The sequence below is a fragment of the Propithecus coquereli genome, unplaced genomic scaffold, assembly GCF_000956105.1.
Source record: "Propithecus coquereli isolate 6110/MARCELLA unplaced genomic scaffold, Pcoq_1.0 Scaffold449, whole genome shotgun sequence".
In the NCBI taxonomy this organism is placed as follows: Eukaryota; Metazoa; Chordata; class Mammalia; order Primates; family Indriidae; genus Propithecus; species Propithecus coquereli.
In genome coordinates, this window is record NW_012150274.1 from 465,805 (window position 1) to 488,584 (window position 22,780).

The following is a 22,780-nucleotide window of genomic DNA, read 5'->3' on the forward strand; positions in this document are numbered from 1 at the left end:
CGTGACCAGACATCCCCGGGGACGGTGGAGGGTGGAAAACCGGACCAGACATCGAGGGTGACCCAATGTTGAGAGTGGGGTCTCTTGGCTAAACTGATTTAGCAGGTTCTTTGCCAAAGCTGGATTTTACAAGGAAGCGCACCCATGCGCCCCGGAGAAGGTTCGGGAGCCTGACTCAGTCTGGCCAAGCAGAGACTCTGAGTCCACCTGTGCCCGTGGGGCAGCTTCCACCCTCGCCGGGCCCCCGACACGCAGCCTTGTGTGGACTCGTGCTCCTCCGGCCTGGGGGCCGCATTTCCCTGGTCTGGGCCAGGGCGTGGCCGGGGCCCCAACAGTTCCCAGGGGACCCCACTTTGGGGGCCTCCGCTCCAGGGCAGTGCGGTCCGTTGGAAACATCCCAGCAGCCACATGCACGATGTTAAACGTTCCAGCAGCCGATCTCAAAACGTAAAACGAAATAGATCAGGATGATTTTAACAGATATTAAAATTAACCCAATACTCCAAAATGTTATGTCAACGTGCACTGACTACACAACCATCACCGACGTATCCTACATTCTTTCTTCCTGCTGCCTCGCGACACCGGCTCGGCCCCACCGGCGCTGAAGAGCAGGCGAGGGAGGGGCCGGGGAACCGCAGCTCCCAGCGTGCCCCGGTCGCGCCCCCTTACGCATTTCCGGCGCGCGGGAGCGGGGCGCCGGCGGAGAACTGCATCTCCCGGCATGCGCCGGGCGCGCCCCACACGCACTTCCGGTGCGGCGGCTGCGGCGGCGGGAGCTGGGCGACCGCTCAGGCCGCGCGAGTGACGGGCGGCCGGGCGGACGGGAGCCGGGCGGGGCGGCGGCGGCGCGGCCCAGCAAAGGCGCGCGCGGGCGGCCTGGCCCCGCCCCCGCCCCGCCCGCCCGCCCGGTGACCTTCACGGGCCCGGGCGGCGGGCGCAGGCCCTTGCGGCGGCGGCGGGATGTTCGTGCAGGAGGAGAAGATCTTCGCGGGCAAGGTGCTGCGGCTCCACATCTGCGCGGCCGACGGCGCCGAGTGGCTGGAGGAGGCGACCGAGGACACCTCGGTGGAGAAGCTCAAGGAGCGCTGCCTCAAGCACGTAAGGCCGGGCTCCCGCGACCCCGCCCCGCTCCGCGGCCCTCACCCCGGCCCTCACCCTCGCCTCGCCCCGCTCCGACCCCGGACTCCTGCCTCGACGGCGGACCCTCGCCTCAATCCCGGAGCCTCCTCCTCGACGTCAGGCCCGCCGCCCAGTCCGCAGCTCCCGGGCTCTCTGTTCTCCGGGCGTGGAGGCAGCGCCTCCTGCCCCTTTTTCAGCTACCTCCCTTCTCGACCCCAACACCTTCTGGACACTCTTGCCCGAGCCCGCCGGCTGGCGGGCGCGTTCATGAAGCACTTGCCCGGCGCCAGCCGCCAGGCCGAGCGCGTTACAAGCCACCCTCTCATTTAACCCTGCAGCCGCTCTGAGAGGGAGGGGCGGGTAGGGAAACTGAGACTGGGAGAGGTGAAGTCGCCGACTGGAGCAGGCCTCACGGGTTCACAGCATTTGTGCTTGCTCGCCGTTGGGGCGAGGTTTTCCTTTTCTAGCAGCTCCTCGAGAGCGGAGAATTGACATAGGTCCCTTCGTTAAGGGGCCCGTTCCCCGCAGAGCAGGACACTGTTTCCTGGGGTTGGTGTGTGGGCCAGGGCTTGGCTCGGGCCACTTGCACGGCTTAGGTGGAGTCACTTAAAATAGTCCTACTGCGGGGCAAGTGCCTGTGTCGCTGCTTTTCTGCAGAGGTAGAATTAAGTGGGAAGGTCCAGCAGAAGGGACTCTTCATTGAAAGAGACACTTTTTAAAGTGTGTTCACGTGAAATATTCCTGTATAGTTACTGTATTAGGTTGCTGATTGTTAGAGCTAACAACACTTCTTGAGGCCTCCACCTCTCTAAACTCGACGCATAAGGTCAGCTAAGACTATTTGCGGGAGTCTGGTAGCCTAAGGAAACTCTACCTGACATGACGTGGTGCTTCATTGTCAGAATTTAAAGGAGGCTGCCATGTGATGTTGTGTTTATGTGTTGACAGGTTGGTTGTGTTAGAATGTAGCTAACTGTTGTCTAGACGTTATCCAAGCGCTCACAAGGAGCACTTTTGAGTTACTCTCACGAGTGTGGTTCTGGGGAATTGTTCTGCAACTGTCAGAGGCAGGCATGGCGAGCCTGCTTCTGGAACACACGGGATGTGAACAATCATGAGTTCGTGGCCTTAGCGATCCGTGTTGAAGAGGGGCCTCCAGGCACACATGTTCAAGGGCAATGTGCTTTTTGGCTGCTTTCTTGTTTTTCTTCTGGCCAGTCTGTGGTTTTGCCATCTAGAAAACCACCAGGACAGCACTGAGCTAAAAGGCTGGGACCTCGGGGCATCCCGTGAGAGCCAGGCTTTGTTGCTTGTCTAGTGTGTGCGTGTTTTTTTAAAACCTCCCTGAGGTGCTATTTCCTCCTCCACCCCGGACAGAAGCTCCTTAAGGGCTCGGTTTGTAGCCACAAGTCCAGGGTCAGGCTCAGAGCAGCCACCAAAACAAACGTGTGGATTAATGCAATAAATGAAAATAGGCTGTCAACCCCAAACTGCGTCGACATGGGGTGTCACCTGCATTGGTATGGCATTCAGTTTAACTCACTAATGGTACTATTTTATGAAGGTGAACGGGAAATGAGAACTGTTTGATCTACGGATGCTTACTAACGAATTTCAGGAGCAATTGGGGTTAATTAGAGAATTTCTATATGATGCTAATTATTATGTTCCTCATATTTATTGTTCCATTCAGTATTGAGATATATCATTTGGGATTTTTTGGTCATTATACTACTTTAAATTGAGACTTTATTCCACTCTGCAGTTTCTCCAGGAGTGGGGGATCTGACCACGTGGGGATTTTCACACTGCAGAGGCTGCCATGCGTTACAGGCATTACAGGCCTCTGGAGCTGAGCTGTCAGAAAGCCTCCCCACCCCTATGCCCTGTCCTGTTCTGCAGACAGCCAGAATGCATTCATTGGAAGAGGATTCCCAGGTTGTGTCCTGGGACTGCAGACTGCTATAGCAGGGAGCCTGATCTGTGTCTTAGCGGAGCTCCTCCCCACTGTATGGGCTTCCGCTAGCGTATTTTTCTCTCCCTCTTCCCCTCTACCCCCAGGGGAACAACGTGGGCTCTTCTTGTATCCCCCCACAGTACTCCTGAGAGTGACTGCTGTATTAGGGAGGGGTTTTATTATCATAACTCTTAAAGAAAGGCCATTGTGGCCTTTCCCTTTTTTTGTGCAAACTGGGATCGCCATGGTCGTCTCTAGCTTCCACTGCCTGGAAAAGAGGTGGTTAGTGATTTCAAATACATTATGCCTCTGGTGTGGTGGAGTTGGTGTATATGCTAGTGTGGTTGTTAAAATTTCCTAGATCACCTGAAAGTGTACCTTCAAACGACAGATTATGTCAGTTATAAGCGGAAAGGAAGTCAGTGCTTTTCTGCTGTAGGTTTAACACCTCCCTGCCTGGTGGTGGCCTTTGTCAGGGCTTTTTCACGGCTGTACCCCAGCTTCTACTGAGAGCAAAGAAACAGAACGAGAGAGTCTGGCATAGTGTGGGTGACTCACGTCTATGTTTTTGTTCCTTATGTGCTGTTCACATGCTGTAGAGCACAGTTTTTTTCGGATTGTTTTGGGAAATTGTGTTTTGTAGACTGTATTCTGTATTCTGAACTTGACAAATCAACTAGCCTGCAAATTTTAGAATTGTGAAGAGGCATATCCAGTATTTCTGGGAGCAGAACCATTGTCAAATTCAAAGGAAGTTGACTGCTCTGTCATGAGTGGCAAGAGTGTATTTTACCGTTACTGGATTCCACCTTCTGCCCCTCAGCCATGCTGGTTTTACGTGAATGAATGACAGCTCCCAAAGCCTTCACGATCCTTGTTTCAGAATCATTTTCAGTCTTCAGAGTAATGGAAAATTCCAGTTACTCTTAAAATGCCAGTCTTGCGAGGTAAAGCACATGCTTAGGTTTTTTCTTCTTTTCTGGTAAGAAGTTGTGCACGCTGTGTATCTTTGAGCCTCGTGGTAGCAGAGGGAGGTGGTGAGGAAGCCTGCAGTGGGTCTGTACCCAGCTACCTGAGACATCTGGGGACGGCCTGCAAGACTCTGGCCCGCTGGGTGTTTTGGGGCCGGGCCGTCCCAGAATGGTGCCACAGCCATCAGATGATTCTACCATCTAACCTCGGGGACTCAGTAAGAGCAAAGAGTTTCAGCCTGGGCTATAGAAGCATCTGTGGATGTTTTCTGAAATATACAAGTGCAGCCCCACTCTCCGCACCCTGAGATTCTGGTTCATGTGGAGGGGCCATAGCTGATTGGGTGGGCACTGCTATCTGGCATGTTGTGGTGTGTGGGGCCGTGTGGTCTAAAGCAGATAGCAAGACGACAGTCTGGTGGGCGTGTCTGCACGCCGGCACACAGGCACATGCGCTTACCTGGGTCTTCGTCACATGGGACCGCCAGCGCTTGCTCGGTCTTCACAAAACGGTGAGCCTACGTGGCGATCTGATGGCCTGCGTCCAAAGGAAAGCAGAACTTCTGCGAGCCTGTGCTAACAGCTGTGCATTGCTGTGCAGAGAGGTTGAAATGATGAGCAGTGTCTGCCAGGCCCCCGCCCATGATTTGCTGTGAGCTCTTCACGTTAAAATGACAGGATTGGAAGGGACTTCATGGACGCCTGCTCAGGCTTTGCCTGGAGTTTAAGTCAGTAGCTGTCGAGATGGCTTCCCAGGTCATCCGTGCGAGGGGTGGTGGGTGTGTGAGAGGGTGCGCTCCTCACTGCCGCTGTGTGCTGCCTTCCCGTGTGGGTGAAGACTTTAGTGCCCTTACCCACCCAGGCGTGATGCGGTGTCCAGGGCCCTGGTGATTTGGACACAACTTTGTGCCCACTGATCCCCTTTGAGCCGCCCCAGGAGGGGCCCGTGAGCTGAATATGTAGTGTGGCATTACCTAGTGAGCTGGGGCCAAGCTGAGACCAGGCATACTAAGTGCTCTTCTTGGGATGTTGGTGGGTGCTCAGTGGTCACTGTCTGAACCAGTCTTGGCTGTCTCTTCGGCCCCTTTCGTGTGTCTGTGGAAGAAAGAAAAACAAGTGTACAAAACATACTTAGATCTTAGATCAGCAGGAAACAATGGACCTGCTATTTTCATTTAAAAATTACTTTCCGGATCTTTCCAGACTAAAGCGATTCGGGTTGCCATTAATTATCAGTAGGGTATTATATGTCAAAGCTGCAAGCCTATTTCAGAAGTACTTAGCGGATTGGTGATCAGATCACTGGCCGAGGAGATCCAGCGTTGTGGTTCCACCATTAATGGGAATTCTTTAATTTTAGCTATACTTTAATTTCTTAGCTCGTAAAAAAAACCTGTAAATTCCTGGTGTGGCTTAGGATGTCAGATCTTACATTATTAGTATTATGATTTATTTTTTATCTTGAAATAACATTATTATTTTTTCCCTAGTGTGCTCATGGGAGCTTAGAAGACCCCAAAAATGTAACCCATCACAAATTAATACATGCTGCTTCAGAGAGGGTGCTGAGTGACTCTAAAACGATCTCAGAAGAGAACGTCCAAGACAAAGGTGAGGTTGCTGCCGGGAAGCGGTCAGCAGCGCTGCGGGCACAGGCCTGGCCTTCACAGGGAGTCGGGGCTCTGAGTAGGATGTTAGTGAGAAAACCAGATTACAATAAATGGTTTCATTTTTCTTTTATGAAAAAAAGTGTATGTTATGGAATATTTGTGGAAACAGCAGAAACTGAAATTGAACAAGCAGCAGACATCTCAGAAGTCAAACGTCAATTTAATTTTTGTTCTGTTTCAAAGCAAAACCAGAGACTCCAGAGCTTCCGTAGGTTTTATTTTTGGAAATAAAAATGAAACTTTGGTTGGAAATGATCATTGTGGTGATTGTTTTAAGCATGCCAGAGAGATGTTCGTATTACACACAACCATTTAATTCCTTATAGTTTTGTGTCTGAAGGCACTTGGGGAGAAACCTCAGTTTTCTATGTCATTCAAATAATGACTTTCATTCTGGAATTCCTTAAAGTAATTTATTTAGAAAATACTGAAAGTATTGCTAACAGGCTCAGAACTAAGTGGGAGGTGAGCCGCCATTGTGCATTGTGGAAAAACCATGCTTCAGACTTTTAGCCGAGAATTAAGACCGAGCTCTCCAACCTCACAGGTTTTCAAAACTGAGCCCATTAAAGCGAGAACGTTTTTGCACCAGTTCTTTATGTGGTCGTCAGGGCTGTGGGGTGCAACCGTCCTGGGCCGCTGGTCACCTGTGGGCTCCTGCCAGGCTTGTACGTTAGCCAAGGTCGGCTGATGTGGACGCTTGGGTTAGGGGACCAGCGGGAACATCTAGAACTTGGGTCATCTAGAACAATTCATGTCATCTTGTGGGCGTGAAGTGATAACCAACATGACAGACATAAATGTCATTCTTTCTAGATGTCCTATTACTGATAAAAAAGCGTGCTCCAACGCCACTTCCTAAGATGGCTGAGGTCTCAGCAGAAGAAAAGGTAAGTTTCAAAGTTTGCAGTTGGAGATCTTTATCCGTAGAAGTCTATACTTCAAGAATGTCAAAGAGGAGTGTTCTCTATGGTGGTCATTCACCAGCCCACACATCGGCCACAGTTACGGTGGACGTGGGTGTCAGTTCTCCTTCACAGCTGGCTATAGTTACGTGGTTATCAGGGATTCTCTGTTGTGCCTGCACCTGTTTCACCCCTATTGGTCCTCGTCCCTTTTGGTGTGACCTGCATGGAAGACCTGGCCTGTTTTTTGGTGTGGAGAAGAAAGTGAGGGGGTAGAGTTTCTTACTGGTGCTGTGAGATGCTAGGGCAGGTGTTTGCCCCAGAGAAAGAGCAGGCTAAACTCTTGGGGCTGGGCCCATGGCCTGCTAGTGGATGAGCTATTTCAGGGTCTCGTCTGCGGCTGAGGGTTCAGGAGGAGTGCCCTGGGCTTGGGTCCCCTCCTTATCTTTAGCCACACCTGGCCACGTGTGGGCGGCACGTAGGCAGCCGCCCAGCTCATCTGTGTTGGACAGATCTGGGCTGCCTGTCCCTGAGCCAGGCCCAATTCTGGGAACTGCTACAAGGAGGATCTGCTGTGCTCAAATTACAGTTGTGACCGTTGGTATTCAGACTTAAAGGCCCGTAACTAGCAAACAGCAGGGTCTCACCACAGCCTCTGTAGCTTGCAGGGTGCAGTGGATCCAGCTCTTTTCACGTATTTGTAAAATGAAGCATTATAAGGTGTTTACTCATATTTTTATGAATTATTAATCATTTTTAAGTCAAAATAATACACGTATTAAAAAGTCCAATAATGCTGTAAATCTTTTAATAAAAATTATTCACCTCCTGTCATGCCTGAATCATACTGCCTAAAGCAACCACTGATGCCTAAATGGTTAGCTTTGGCAGTTCTCTGCCTGATCTCTTGGTGATCAAATTTAGACTCCGTTGGCTTCTTAATGAATAGGATGCAGCCCCTCCCCCAGCCTTCCCTCCATGGTCACATATATTAGGTCATCTGCCAGTTCCCTTTTCTCTTGGAATCCTTTCTCTACGTCCTTCTGGCCCCTGCATGTGTCTGAATCATTGCCTTTGGAGCCTGTTGCACAGCCTGAGTTTTCCTCCCTCTCTCGAGTTAGGACCTTCTAATTCTGTTTAAGTTTTCTCTTGCCACCTAACAAATTGCCACAGACTTATTCGCTTACAACAACACTCATCTCTTAGCTCACAGTGTTGTAGGTTGGGAAGTCTGGCTGGGCTCAGCTGGTGTCTTCGCTCAAGTCTCGAGTTGGAATCAGGGTGTTGAAATTGTATTCCCGTCTGGAGCCTCTGGGGGAGAATCTGCTTCCAGCTCTTCCAGGGAGTTGACAGAATCCAGTTCCTGCAGTCGTAGGGCTGAGTTCCCTCTTTCTTGCTGGTGGTCAGCTGGGGGCTGCTCTCAGCCCCTGGACACAGCCTGCCTGCCTTGCCGCACAGCCTCGTCCATCTTCAGCGCCAGCAACAGCACTTCTTAGGTGCCGAATGTCACCAGAAAGAGCCCTGCCCTTGTTAAGGGCTCGCCTGATTCGGTCAGGCCCACCACGGGTCATGTCTTTTTCCCCAAAGTCAGCTGTGCCATAGGACGTAACCTAACCCCACAGTGGAATCTGCCCCGCTCACGCCCTGTGATCGTGCAAGCAGGACTGCAGGCGCAGGGAGCCTGCGCCATCTCTGAATTCTGCCCACCGCAGACTCAAGTGTCTTGATCTTCCTGGCTTGTTCGCGTGGTCTGGTGGAGCCCGACGTCCTCCAGCACCTAGGCGGGGACGTCTGTCCCAAGGCCTTGCTTCCAGGTCAGGGGCCGTGGATGGGCGCTGCGGTCAGCTCCGATACTCCTCCCTGCAGATCCGTCTTCCCACCACTGCTCCATTTGGAACTTCTCAACCTCCTGATGCACTTTAGTGGTCTGGAATTTCACGACGTCTCTGACGCGGGACTTTTTGCCTTCTCTGTGCCTGGCGTGTTGAACCTGGAGGTTCACGTGTGAGTTCTGGGAAATTGAGTTCTGGAAGTTTTCCTGGATTATTTTTTGATAATTTTCTGTCCTTGTTTTCTCTTTTCTTTCTGTACTCTTCTCTTTTTGAGACAGGATTTTGCTCTGTCGCCCAGACTAGAGAGCAGTAGCACCATTGTAGCTCACTGTAGCCTCCAACTCCTGGGTTCTAGCTGGGACTACAGGTGCGCATCTTCACGCCCAGCTAATTTTTCTATTTTTAGTAGAGACGGGGTCTCGCTCTTGCTCAGGCTGGTTTTGAACTCCTGACCTTGAGCCATCTACCCGCCTTGGCCTCCCAGAGAGCTAGGATTACAGGCGTGAGCCACCACGCCCGGCTCCCTACAGCCTTTTTTGTGTCTGGGTGTAATATTTTAAAACTTCCCAAGCAGTTCTTGTCCTCAGATGGTTCTGTCTGTCAGTCTGGCGTGTTCCTGTCTGGGTGTGGGGTCGAGTTCCTGAGTTTTAAGTGCTTTCCTCTTCCCTCCCTGTCTCTTCCCTTTGTGCTTCCTTTTATTTTCCCTGTTCTCATTTTGGTTTTTGTCTTTCATGTTGGAAGCTTTCCTCAAATATCCAGCCGCTGTCCTTGGCTGTTAATGTTGCCTTTAAGAGGCCCTAGAACTTGTCAGCTGCTCTCTGTGCCCAGGCAGGTTGTGCCAGCTGGTGGGCGTCGCCATGGCACAGAGACCCAGCCATTGTGTCCCTCCTGCCCCCAGCTGTGTCTCCCGCTCTGTCCCTGATGCTGAGTAGCACAGGTGTTGGTCTCGTGGTCGAGGGTGCAGGAGGGTGCCACCCTCTGCCAAGCCTGGGGTTCCTGGCCTGCGGGCATCTCAGGCTCGGTCCCTCTAGGTGGCTGCCGGCTGAGCAGGGTGGGGGAGGAGCGCCACTCCTGCTCCTGGGGCTCGCTTCCCCCGCTGTGGCACCTGATGCCCCTGAGTGTCCTGCAGTTCTGGGGAGGGTGGCGTGGCCTTGCGTCTGGCTGGCTATCTGCTCTGCCAGCTCTTGGTATTAGCCTCTGCAGCTCTGCTGATCCCTCTAGCCACTTGCCATCTTCTAAAAATTTGTGGCCTCTCTTCTATTTTTGTTTCCTCTGCCATCCTTTTTGTGCTTGTGAATTTCTACCTTTATTCCTTTCTTGTCACATTGGGTTTCCAAAAGCAGCAGAGACAGGTGTGTATTTCTGGCCTCTGGGCCTCTCTGCGCATCTGTGTGGTTCCTTGGAAGCTGTCCCCGTCACCCCAGCCCTGCCGTAGCCTGTGTGACTGTCATGCTGTGGCCACCTTCTCCTCCCCTCCTTTACCACCACATTCGTGTCCTAAGCATCACGTCCAGTGTTCTGTCCCTGAGGTCTTGCACAGAACTCTCCGGAATACCCCCAACTCATCAAGGAGTTTACAGCTTTTGTTCCTAAAGGAAACAGATTCTCTCTCTGCTTGGAGCTTTTTATTCAGTTTACATAATATTGCCTTTTATTGTGCTTATGTTCATTTCTGACTTTCTAATTACTTCTCTGTGCAGAAAAAACAAGACCAGAAAGCTCCAGATCGAGATGCTATCTTCCGAGCCACTGCCAGCCTGCCCTCCTACAACATGGACCGGGACGTGGTCCAGACCAACATGCGAGACGTGAGTGTGGCCCCAGTGGAGATGGGGCGCGTGTTGGTCACAGCGGGCTGGGAGCCGCAAGAAGCTGGTGAAAGATACACAAGAATTCTACTATTTTTGCAACTTTTCTTTAAATCTAAAATTATTTCACAGTAATGAGTTTAAAAGACATCTGAAGGCAGGACTGAAAGGGTAGATACCACTGGATACCACTGTGAGAATGTTAAGAGTTTGGTCCTGAGTTTGGGAAAGACTTGGAGATAGAAATCTGAACTCTTAAATTGTTTTGTATTGGAAAATTCCAAGTTAAAAAAAGTGTCTGCAATGCCCACGTGGACTAGCCCAGCATGCAGGGCACGTGCTGGCCCTCAGGTTTGTCTGATACCTATCTGATCCGAGAGCACTGTCCTGAGCCCTGGTTCATCTTAGGAACAGAACTGCCTCGGGGTGTCTTCCAGAGAGTTCCATACTAACCAGAGCATGTAGCTCTTCCATAGTGGCCAGCATGTTGTCCCTCCGGGCCTGTGTGTCCAGCTCAGAGGTGTGTTTGCCCCAGTGTGGTGTCTCGTAGGACGGCGTAGGCTTGTGTGAGAGAGGAGACAGCTGACCCCCATCTCTGGGCCCTGTAACCGGGACCTGTCTAGAGAGGGTCTCTGATCACGTCCTACCAGCTCCTCCTCTCTTGTCAAGAAGATCCATTGGCTGTGGCAGATGCTCTTGGTGGCGGTGGTGCTTCAGCCAGGCAGCAGTTAGAGAGCCACAGCCGTGGAGCCCATCGAGTCCATCCGCTTTCTTTAGCAAGGCCGAGAAGGTCTTCTGCCCACATGGTACCAGCTGACCAGATGGTTTCCTCACTGCCCGTGGGACTGAGTATCATACCGACACAGAGTGACTGTCCCTGGACCTTGCCTCTGTGTTGCCAGCTGAGAGGCCCTGCTCTCGGCCTGTCTGTGCAGACGGAAGAGCCCCCTCCTTCCCAGGCTGTGAGCGCCTCCTGAGGGGTGCCCTGGGCTGTCTGCCAGTCCCACCCTCTTCCTCCTCAGCCGCTCTCCACTCTCGTGAAGGAAAGAGCGCAGTTTTGATTCTCACAGGTTTAGAATTCTAGGACAGGGAAGTGGGATTATAGATCCAAGTAGGTTTTTGGACGTTTAAAGAAATGATCTCTTTTTTTCACTACAGTTCCAGACAGAACTCCGGAAAATATTGGTGTCTCTCATCAAGGTGGCACAGAAGTTGTTAGCGCTGAACCCGGACGCAGTGGAATTGTTTAAGAAGGCAAACGGTACGCGCAGACCCCAGGTTGGTGGATGGTTCTGCATTCACGTCCGGCTGTTTACCCACTGCCCTTGCCGCTGCAGCTGGAACACTCTCCACCCTTTATTTTTCCACTTGGCAGTCCACATGGGTAGCTGCCTGCTGACGCCATCATTCTTGCTTGTGCGCGTGAGCATGGTGGTTAGTTCACAGATACGCTGAGGTTTCAGATAACTGCGGAGAGTGTTTGGTGCTCAGGGAAGTGCCCCTGACGCGGGTCTGGTCTCTCGCCTGCAGCTATGCTGGACGAGGACGAGGACGAGCGTGTAGACGAAGCTGCTCTGCGGCAGCTCACGGAGATGGGCTTTCCCGAGACCAGGGCCTCCAAGGCCCTTCGGCTGAACCAGTACGTGGGGCTTAGTCTTGGGGGCTCCCTGCGGGCGACCTCCTGTCCCAAACGCTTGGTTTGATTGAATCATTTCTAGTATGTGTGAGTTTTTAAAGAGGTCCCTTAAATACATGGCCAGAAAATATCTGGTGAGGGGCGGGGATGTGGAAATCATCACCCTGTAACTGTTCTTCCGGCCGTTGTTTTATGAGAACTCAAATCGAGCCTGTTCATAGCAAGGCCAGTGATCCTGAACAGTCTTCCTTAGGGTCCTATTTCTAATTACTCTTGTGTGCAGATCTAAAATGAATAATTCATAAGCCACATTCCTTTGTGCTGCGGACCTGAACTCGCGCTGTGTTCCTCCAAGTCTGGTCCCCTTCCTCAGCACGTGGGTTTCCGTGTTCTGCCCAGGGGCGTGGGTCACTGGAGGCAAGACCAGAGTGCCAGCCGTCCCTCCATGCAGAGAAGTCGCTGACATGGAAGGGCATTTTCCTGGGCATGTGCAGGAAGTACATGGTCAGGTCACCTGGGATATTGGCAAGAGCCTCTTGTTGCCTTTCAGCATGTCGGTGCCCCAGGCCATGGAGTGGCTAATAGAGCATGCTGAGGACCCGGCCATCGACACACCCCTCCCAGGCCAGGCCTCACCTGGAGCTGAGGGGGCCACGGCAGGCACCTCCGAGGCTGCTGCTGGAACTAGCACGGAGGATGAGGAGGCCAGAGATGAACTAACGGAGATCTTTAAGAAGATTCGGAGGAAAAGGGAATTTCGGCCTGACGCTCGGGTATGTGTTAGTGGACCTGTCACCAGGCAGAGTCACCCTGACTTCACTTGGGGCTGTGTTGTGTAAAGGAAGCTGGGGCGACGCGGCTGACTGTGAGTGGGGTCAGCTCCCATCCTGGAGAAAGTAAAGCCAGGGCAGTTTGCAGGTAGGCCTAGGTCGGGGGCCTGAGTGCCCAAGTTCACCTATAAGTTATCCTCTCTTCAGACCCTGTCCAGATTTCCTCTCGGTAGCCTCAGTAGCACCTGTTGCCGAAGCCGCTCTGTGGGTCTGGGTGGGGGACTGACCGCCCAGAGACCTGCAGGGCAACCCAGGGGGCTGCCCTGTGAGCAGAGGTGCTGGTCGGGTGGCCGTCTCGTCACTCTGCTGTCTGCAGCTTCCCGGGGCCCGGAGCCCAGGAGAGCTCCGGCTACGCCCGGGCAGCTGATGTCAGGGCACGTTTCATGGCCCTCCCTAGCGTCACCTAATGAGTGATGTTTCTGTGTCTCCTATTCTTTCTTCACTGTCCTGTTCCTCGCTCAGGGTTTTAATTCCTCCTTTGACATTTTAAATCGTTCAGACATGCTCACATTTCCTTTCAGGTCGCAAATCTGTCAGCTCAGGGTGCTCGTTCCACGAGCACTCCTGATTCTGGCGTGGCACAGCTGGGTTTTCATCCTGGTCTCACCTATGCAGCTTGTGTTTTCCATGGGAGTCCAATGTGGCCTGCTCACTGGGATGATTCTGAGTTTGCTTCCACCGGGGCTGTGCAGGACCACCAGCCAGGCCGCTTTGTATGTCGGTTGTCCCGGTGGGGCCTGGCCTCTACCCCACAGTGTAGCCCCACGGCTCCTTGGCTTTGATTCTTCCCTACACAGGAGGAATCAGACTCAGACAACGCTTTTCTAGTGCTTCTGCCCATCCCTTTGGGGCCCTGCTTTGTAAGCCAGCATCTCAGCGCCCACTCCCCAGTGAGTGTGGCCCACAGTCCACTTTCTGTGGGTGAGGCGTCTCCCGCCCTCCCAGGGCTGGTTTCCGTCCTCTGTTCCCACCCCTGCGGATGCCCTTTCTTGTGAGTTGACCTGTGCGTAGGAAAGTGCTTTCACCCGATCGAACCCAGTGGTTCTGGGTTTGCCAGGAAGTTTGTCTTGTTGTCACAGTCTTCCTGGGGCAAGTCCACGTCTGCTCCTGAAAGCCTGTCGGGGATGGAGCAGCTGCTCTGCTTTCCTGGTCTGGGTCCTGTGTGGTCCCTGCGAGGTTGCTGGTTTATATTCCTTTTTGCCTCTGACCCTTTGCTGTTAGATACAGATGTTCACGCTCCGTCTCCACCTGCTCATCCTCCTAGGATATTTCACTGCTGTCCTTCCCGTCTCCTGAGTTAGACAGTTCATGGAAAGTCTTCTTTGGTGACAGTTACTATAAAGTTGTCAGGGCTCGAGGGCCCAGCATATCAGCTCTTCTCCTGCCCTTTGATTTACGTGCCAGTCATGGAGCAGGCAGCATCTGATGAGAATCAAGATGTTACCGAGTTCTGGGAAAAAGGGGGGTCGGGCAGGGCTGGGACTTGGGACTGCACAGCTTTCTGCTGCCTCACCCCACTCACTCCCGGCTGTGGAGAGGACACTGCCAGGGGGTGCAGGCCCCCAGCCCTTGAGCAGGGACCCTCCACTGCTGCCATGAGAAAGTCTTTGCTCTCGCAGGCAGGGAGGGGTGGGGCTACCGGAGTGTCACCTCAGAAGTGCTGGTGCAGAGTAGACATGAGGAGAGAGAATGGTTTCTTTGAAGCTAACAGAAAGGCCATCCTGTCCCTGAGTTCAGCAGTAGGTTCCTGGATGCTTTATGTGACTTTGACGTCACGGTGCTGTGTGGTGGGCCCTTCTCCCAGCACACACTGTTGGAGGCCCTGGAGTTGGGGCGTGGCCCAGGGAGGCAAGTGAGATAGAGCATGAGTGAAAGTGCGGACTTGTGAACTCAGCGGCCTCCTGCCTGCCCCCTGAGGTCTTTCCTGCGGGGTTCCCTTGGAACCCTCTGTTGGCCCGGCCCAGACTGGGTGTGTGTGAAAGTGGGTGTCTGTGACCACGTAAGAGGCGCCGGAGAGCTGTGCGGGCCGTGGAGTCGGAGTAGTTAACCCTTTCGAGAGAACAGAGAGGGGGAGGAGAGGACCCTAGGGCTTCCAGGGAGCGGGAGTTGACCTTCCAAGGATTATGAGATGCTTTTTTTTATTTTTATTTTTTTTATTTCAGGGTATTATGAAGGTACAAACATTTTGGTTACATTTTATGTCTGCCTCACCCAAGCGAGGGTTAGAGGCATGCGCTTCCCCTCTACAATGCTCCCTGTGTCCTTTAGTTGTGAGTTTACCCCCCATCCCCCTAGTCCCTAGAGAGTATTACTGCCACGTGAGCACCATGGTGTTAATCAGTACCAATTTGAATGAGATGCTTTTTAAAAATTGATGAAACTGTTATAATTTTCTGTAATACTGACCTTTTTAAACATTGTGTTATAAAAGTGCTTTGTAAAGTGAAGGATCGTCTTGTTATACGATTTTGTCCTGAAAATGTATATTCTTCCCGCAACACACTGACGGTTGGGTCATTGTTTGCTCTAAGAATTAGGGTATGTTTGCACTTACAGCTTAAGTTCTGTTAAATATTAGAAGTTTAAAAAGTTTTAGTTTCTTTTTTCCGAGATAAGATCTGAATAAAACCTCTCTTCTCCACAAATACTACGACATTTTTGTCTTCATTTGAATCAGGTTTACTGGCGTGACCTTTCCGTGACGCCACTCATGCTTGGACAGGAGGCCCTCGGGGGTAGATCTGTGCGCAGTTTCATCCCCCCCGGCGGCAGGACAAACGGAGAGGGTCTGCAGCGGGTCTGGCTGTGCACGTCCACACGAGCACTGCGTCACGGCACGTCTGCTCCCCACCCCAGCCTGTGGTCCCCTCAGACGGGCCTGGCCTCTGCTGACTGCAGCACACCCTACACCCCCTGGGCTTTAAGATGTTGAAAACTAAGAAGTGTTTCAGTAAAGCTGTAAGGAAGGAGAACTCGGAAGTGGGAAATCCCATGGCAGTATTTTAGAGTCCCTTCTGCTAAGATGTTGTTAATGGAAAGTGGCTCCCCACGGGGACTCGGTGCCGCCCTCCGTGAGCTGGGTGTGTAACGGGCCGTTGGTTCTCGCAGGCGGTGGTTTCCCTGATGGAGATGGGCTTCGATGAGAAGGAGGTGCTGGACGCCCTCCGGGTGAACAACAACCAGCAGAACGCCGCCGTGAGTACCAGGCGGGCCGGGGCCACGTTCCCTCACGTCCCGGGTCTGCCGTGCTGCGCAGTCTTCCGCTCGCCGTCAGTCACGTTGCCACTGAGGTGAAACGATGGGGTAGATGTTGCCAGTAATACAAAATTTTGAAAATACTGAGAAAATTCTGGGCTTTGCCTTTCTAAAAACAGTGCCTTATTTGTACATACTCTATGGGCGAGCATGTAATTTGTTAATTTATTTTATTAAACGGACTCAGTTGATTCCCTTTCTGTAAACACATGCCGGCTGCTGACAGAAGCTCTGCCCAGAGAGCTTCTGGTGGGCCGACGACATCTCCACCTGCGCGGAGCGTTGACGGCTCAGACAGCTAAGCTAGCGATGACGTGTCCGTGTCCAGATGTCTCCAGATCGTTGACTGGCCGTAACAGGACCTCAGTCATGCTGGATTTCTTCCCCCGAACAAAGCCAGGCGTTTGGTGTATTTGTTAGTTACCCAACACTTCTGGGAAGGCCACGCTGGCACCCCTGTGGGTGGCAGTGGTCAGACTGCACTGCAACGCCAGGGTCTGGAGAGAAACCCAGACTGGCACCTGCTTCTCCCTCCAGCCCGACGTAACAGGGACCAGGTTTGTTTTATAACGAAGTCCCTTACAGTCAGAGCAGCCTCGGGGACTTGCCAGGGACTCACAGAAAGGTACAGGTGTCTGATGTTGACGGTGTCTCGACAAGGAACTAACGGCGGCTCTGACCTCTTGGCTTCGCAGTGCGAGTGGCTGCTGGGGGACCGGAAGCCCTCTCCCGAGGAGCTGGACAAGGGCATCGACCCCGACAGCCCTCTCTTTCAGGCCATCCTGGATAACCCCGTGGTGCAGCTGGGTCTGACCAACCCGAAAACACTGCTAGGTATGTGTGTCGTCTTTACCTAACTCATGTGGGGGCAGGGGCAAGTGGGGAAGCGGCTGGTGTCCTCCCACAGTAAGCAGAGGGCGCAGAAGCCACACTGAGAATCGCTATGCGGGGGTGGCCTTCCCTGCCATGCAGGTTGGCAGCCTGTGGCGTACGTAGCTCCTGCCAGGGTCACCGTAGGGCCTAAGAGTCAGGTTCTGCTCATGGGTGACAGTTGCCTGCACAAACAGCTGGATATAGCTCTGGAAAAACCAGTGCCAGCGGCTTTCCCAGTCCAGAGGGGAGAGACAGCTCCCAGCAGCTCGGGAACTTCCGTGAGCACAAAAGGGCTTGGGGTTTTGAGAGGGGCCTCTTCGGGAATTAGGTATTTTCACTGTGAGATACACACATGCAAACGCTTCTATAATATTTGTAACTTCAAAGAATAATAAAATTAAGCCGGGCATAGTAGCTCGCACCTGCGGTCCCAGCACTCGGGAGGCTGAGGCAGGACGGCTTGAGCCAGGAGTTGGAGGCTGCAGTGAGCTGTGATCACATTGCTGCACCCCAGCCTCGGCGACAGAGTGAGACACTGTCTCTAAAAAAGAAAGAATAATAGTAAAACTAATAGCCACGTATCTACCATTCATCTTAAAATGCAGAGTACTGCAGTCCCCCTGGGCCTGGGGCACCCTTCTCCTTCAGAGCGGTCGCCGTCCTGAGGGCTTTGCTCTCCCGTAGTTTTGCCGGCTCTCCGTGTGCCCTAACCGGCCCTCACCTGTCCCTGCCTTCCTGTAAACAGGAGCACGTTTAGGTAGGCTTCTGCCACTCAGGCATTCTTCTGTGAAGTGGTGTAAGGTATTTCGTCGACGGAGCGTACCAGTCGGTTTCTCTGTCTGCTCTCGTACTCGGGCTGCGCTTGTGGTGCTGCTCTGACGCTGCTCCCAGCGTCCTGTCCCCGTCCCCCAGTGCACAGGGACGAGGGTTTCTGTACGCTGAACACCCAGAGCTGGGCTGGCAAGGCCCTGCTGCTCCCCAGGAGCAGTGGCCCCGGACGGCAGGGAAGGCATTTGCGGCCGGGCAGGCAGGCGGGGAGGGGCTGCCGCCCCTGGTTGTCAGGGCTGAGCCCGGCTCAGAAGTTTACCTGCCGCTGCTCGGCCTCGGCTGTGCGGGGCCTTCTGTCGGCTCTCGGCCTGTCATCCTGCTGGATTGTTTTCTTCGCTCAGAAAGTGCTTCCTGTTCTGGGCGCTGAGCCTGCCCAGCTGCTTGTGCTGCAGGTGCTACCCAGCTTCTGGCTTCTCTCTTCTCGACGCCGATCCACAGACGCTCTGTGCTCTGCTGTCCTTGAGTGTCTGTCCCCTTTTATGATGTGAACCTTTAAAAGAAAACCTTGCTACCCCAAGGTCAGCAAGACATTTTCCTTTATTTTTTTCTAAAAGTTTTAAAGTTTCTCCTTTCTTATTTAAGTCTGTAATCCACCTGGAAGCATGTTTGTGGTGTGAGAGAGGGAATTTTTCTCTGTGTACCCAAATTCTAAAGTTTGAGATGTGTCTTTGTGAGTTTCTTTTTGTTCTCGGTGGTCCCTTGCACACAGAGAGTGTGTCTCTCCTGCGGTCTCTGGACCTTAGACCTCAGCGGGTGCTGCCGAGGGTCTGTCTAGAGACCCTGTCTACGGGATTTTCTTTTGATACTTTACCGTTGAGATTGCTAATTATGGTGGTTTTTAAAGGCACATTTGATTAGATAAAGGAAGTTCTTTTTTTCCTCCAGTTTAGACGTGAAGGGTTTTTAACCCGTCTGTTGAGATTGTCGCGTGGCTGACGTGGAGGCTTTCTCCCGTTTCTGACCAGGCTGCATGGGGCAAGCCCGCCCAGTCTGCAGGTTCTAAGTCAATGGAACACGAGGTGCCGGCTGACGCGGTGTGGCACTCACATTCCGTGCACCGGGAATGAACTCGCGGGGCAGTAGGCACCCAAGTCCCGGCAGCCTGGAGCTCTGCCCGGCAGGACCGCGGCCCTCTCTGACCAGAGCCTCGGTGCTGGGCCTCCCCCGGTCACCGGACCACCCGACGCACCTGCCGTGCCGGGTCCTCTGCAGGCTCACGGTTCTCTCAAGCGCATATCTAAACATCTCTGATGTGATTTTTTTAAATGACCTTTATCATTCTAGAGGAAATACGATGTCCATTATAGAAAATTTGGAAAATGAAGAAGAAAACGAAGAAGCAACTCGAAGTTCCCTTTCATTCTCCTCCTCCCGTTGGCGGGCGTCCTCCCATGTCTTTGTAGGCACCCGTCTGCTGGACAGGGCTGCAGTCGTCCCTCGGAACCACGTCCTGCTTCTCACTCTCGCGTCACCTTTCATGCATTCTCTCTGCTCTATTTTTAAAAACGAGCTTTTAGTGGGTGCAGAGTAGTGCTCTGTAGATGTGCTGTAAGTTATTTAACAAACACCGTTCCCTTGGCCCTGGTCACTGAGATGGCTCTCAGCCGGGTGCTTTTGGACTCGCTGCTGTGACACCTCCTTGGGTGCGGCTCACATCCCTGAGGATGAGTGGATGGAAGTCACATGACCAGTTAGAGCCGGTGGAGCCTTTTAAACTCTGCTGCTGTCTTGTTGACTTGCTCCCTGGTGTCGCCATGCGAGATCTGCCCAGGGCACTCGCCCACCCCATTCCACAGAGGCCTGATCGTGTTGTTATAATTTGTGTTCCTTTTGGTGATCCGTGACGTGGGGCACCTGTCGGCCAGCGTGCCTCTCCTGTCACACATCGCCCGCGTCTGCCGTCTGTTTGCCAACTGTGAGACTGTCCTAGAGCTTCGCCTGTAGTGTTATGTGGTAACACCTGCCCTTGTCATGTGTTGCAGACGTGTTTGCCCTTTAATTTTGTGTGGCACCTCTTGAAATACAGAAATTAAGACATACAGAAGAAAGTGCTTCCTCAGATAGATGTTCATCCATATGGTTTTCATATTTAATTCCTGTTTTCATCTTTTTGTTCAGCTCTCATCCTTCTGGCGTTTGCTGTGCTGTTTGCTGGGGGCAGGAGGGGGACCAGGTCCCCAGCCTGTGTGCAGTAGCCCCATCCGACCTCCCGGGCCTGTGACACGCCCACACTCTGTAGAGTGTTCTTGCAGATGCCAAGTTGTCTTTCTGAGAGTTTGCACTGGTGTTCAGAGGATTTTAATCAGGAGAACAGCAGGGGTTGTTTTAGGGCCTGGGGTTGTACCTTCATGGACGGAGCTAAGTGAGGTTCACGCTGACCCCGAGGCTGTGAGCTCCTGCAGTGAGCACTATCCTTCCAGCCTGCCGGCTTGGGCTGCTTTTGCTGGAGAGGCCCAGCTGTGCGGCGGTGGCCAGGTGTGCTGTGAAGCTGTCAATCCCAGCAGAGCAGGCTGGCACCCTGCAGAGGGCTGTGCCTTCACAGGGCTGGGACCCAAGAGCTGTTTGCTAAAAGCACCTATTTGGGGAAAATTAGAAGATCAAAGTTTTCATGTTGAGAAGTACTCTGTTACTTTTTTTTTTTTTTTTTTTTTTTTGAGGCAAGCTCGCTCTCTCTCGTCCTAGGTAGAGTTCAGTGGCATCATCACAGCTCGCTCACTGCAACCTGAAACTCCTGGGCTCAAGCAATACTCCTGCTTCAGCCTCCCGAGTAGCTGGGACTACAGGTGCCACCGTCACGTCTGGCTAATTTTTCTATTTTTAGTAGAGACGGGTCTCATTCTTGCTCAGCCTGACCTTGAACTCCTGAGCTGAAGCGATCCTCCCACCTCAGCCTCCCAGAGTGCTAGGATTACAGGCATGAGCCACTGCGCCCTCATTTTCTTAAGGTTGAATGAACATTTAGGTGTTTCCAATTTAATATATAAGTTTTCCATTTATATATATATAAGTTTGTGTATTTATACAACATTTGTATTTAAGTCTGCGTACAAACTTACATTTGTGTGTAAGTCCTTTTTTCTCTGGATGGGATTCGAAGTGGGATTATGGGCTGAGTTTTAAGAGTGCTAATGGCCACTGCCAGACGGCTCTGGGGTGGTGTGCCCGCGATCGCACAGGCATGCCGCCGCCTGCCAGATGGAATATGCGGCGTCTGTCTCACAGCTACCGGTGTGGTCAGCAGGTTGGATGCGGCTGCGTGGGTGTCCAGGCAGAGGGTTAGTGGTGGCCCTGTGTGCCGTGTGCCCTGGCTGCTTGCGGCCCACCCTTTCCGTGAAGCCTCTCGCAGAGGGAAGCTGCTGCAGTTCTCACTGGCGCAGGGTGCGGGTGCCAGGGCTCAGCTGTGCTCTGCTTTGCCCGCAGCCTTCGAAGACATGCTGGAGAACCCGCTGAACAGCACCCAGTGGATGAACGACCCGGAGACGGGGCCGGTCATGCTGCAGATCTCCAGAATCTTCCAGACACTGAACCGCACGTAGGCGGCACTGTCCCCCGTGGCTGCCCGGCTGCTGCAGCCCCCCAGGAGCAGCCGGAGACGGGGAGAGGAGCCTCCCGGAAACCTGCCCTCTGCACTCGGCCCGGGTGTCAGAGGCGTTGTGGCCCCACTCGTTCTCTGACCTTATTGCTTACAAACGCCTGCAGTGGCACTTCCTAAGGCAGCGCCTTGCGCATCTGACAGGCGTCTGCGAAAAGTGGCTTTGGGGCTGGGAAGTGGAAGGACGGCCTCTCCAGAGTGTTCCTTCGGGCTCTTGCGATGCTGCTTGACTTGACCCTTAGGCGTTGCTTGTAGAGTCCACTTGTTATTGAAAGAAAGCATGTTTCTATCCAAAGCGTTAATGTCCAATTTACTAATTCAACTACGCTAATCCACAGATGACTTTTCTTTAATGAATAAAATCTCTTTTTCCTATTTTCTGTCTTAGTATTATTTGGTGCCAAAGAAGAAATCAGGCACCTCCTGGACGTTTGCGTTCTCATGAGCTCGGCTCTGTCCCACTCCTGCCGGGGCAGGTGCTGTGGCCACATGGACGTTTTGGTTGAATCTTGCAGACACGTTTTGTTGGCACAATCTCACGTTGTTATTGGACGTAAGGGCCTTCACAGTTGCACCCGCTGAGCTCATCTCCCCAGGCTCAGCAGCCACTGCCTGCACCGGCCTTTTCCTTTTTTTTTTTTAAAAAAAAAACTGTATCTGAGCTTTAAAATGAGAAAATGTTTCCTTTTTTTGTGAGCTCTGCTCATGATCATTGCTTCAGCAGTCGGCTCTCATGCCTGAGGCAGCTGCACCCCCTCCCAGCACCGGCGTGCTTGCCGTGGGGCGGCCGTAGGCGTGGGGGCCTCGCTGGGCGCTGAGCTGTTCTAGCCGAGTGAGGATGCTCTAAGAAAACATTTCTTCTTACAGATCTAGGTTTTTCCATTGTTCTTGAGATTTAGATTTAAAACTTTTGGGCAGAAATATTAAAAATGCCTTTTAAAGGTAGTAAATCTCACATCTAAGCCTCGTGTTGAGATACAGAGTCCCACTACTTGGGAGGCTGAGCTGGGAGGATCGCCTGAGCCCAGAAGTTTGAGTCCAGCCCGGGCAACGTAGACCCCATCTCTTCGTGACTATATTCCTGAAGTTGTGTGGTACAGTGAGTTTCCAGGATTTGCTCTGCACTCTGAGCGTGATTTTGCCTGTGTTTTGTTTTTAAGTGGCCATCAGAATCAGAGTACACGATCCTGTGATTCTCACTCCTCATGTCTTTCTCTGTTTTTCTTCTTCCCTGCACTGCCCCGTGTCACTGCCCCACCGGTGGGCCTGTTCCTTCCTGAAGCTGTGGGCCGGCCCTGGGGCTGCCGCCTTCCGTGCACCTCAGACATAGGGCGGCCCCGAGGGCTCTGGTGTTCACACTCTTCATGGAGAACGTCCCTGGCGCGGCCCAGCCCTGGGCGGGCGCAGGTGCCAGTAGTGAGCTCCCCGTCAGCGGTGGTCACACGGCCACGCGCGTCTTCTCTTCTGTCGAGACGTTTAAGGAGAAACATCAGTGGGAAAA

The 22,780-nt window shown here is 52.8% G+C and overlaps 1 protein-coding gene across 1 annotated transcript; it reads left to right on the forward strand.

Moving 5' to 3' along the window:
- Positions 1-718: 718 nt before the first annotated feature.
- On the forward strand, positions 719-21,610 carry UBAC1 (UBA domain containing 1). The gene is made up of 10 exons (XM_012654821.1): positions 719-1,101; positions 5,541-5,661; positions 6,537-6,610; positions 10,158-10,265; positions 11,424-11,526; positions 11,796-11,904; positions 12,452-12,674; positions 15,840-15,926; positions 16,682-16,820; positions 21,108-21,610. The coding sequence occupies exons 1-10, from the start codon at positions 964-966 to the stop codon at positions 21,221-21,223; spliced, it is 1,218 nt and encodes a 405-aa protein (XP_012510275.1). The 5' UTR covers positions 719-963; the 3' UTR covers positions 21,224-21,610.
- The last annotated feature ends 1,170 nt before the right edge of the window (positions 21,611-22,780 follow it).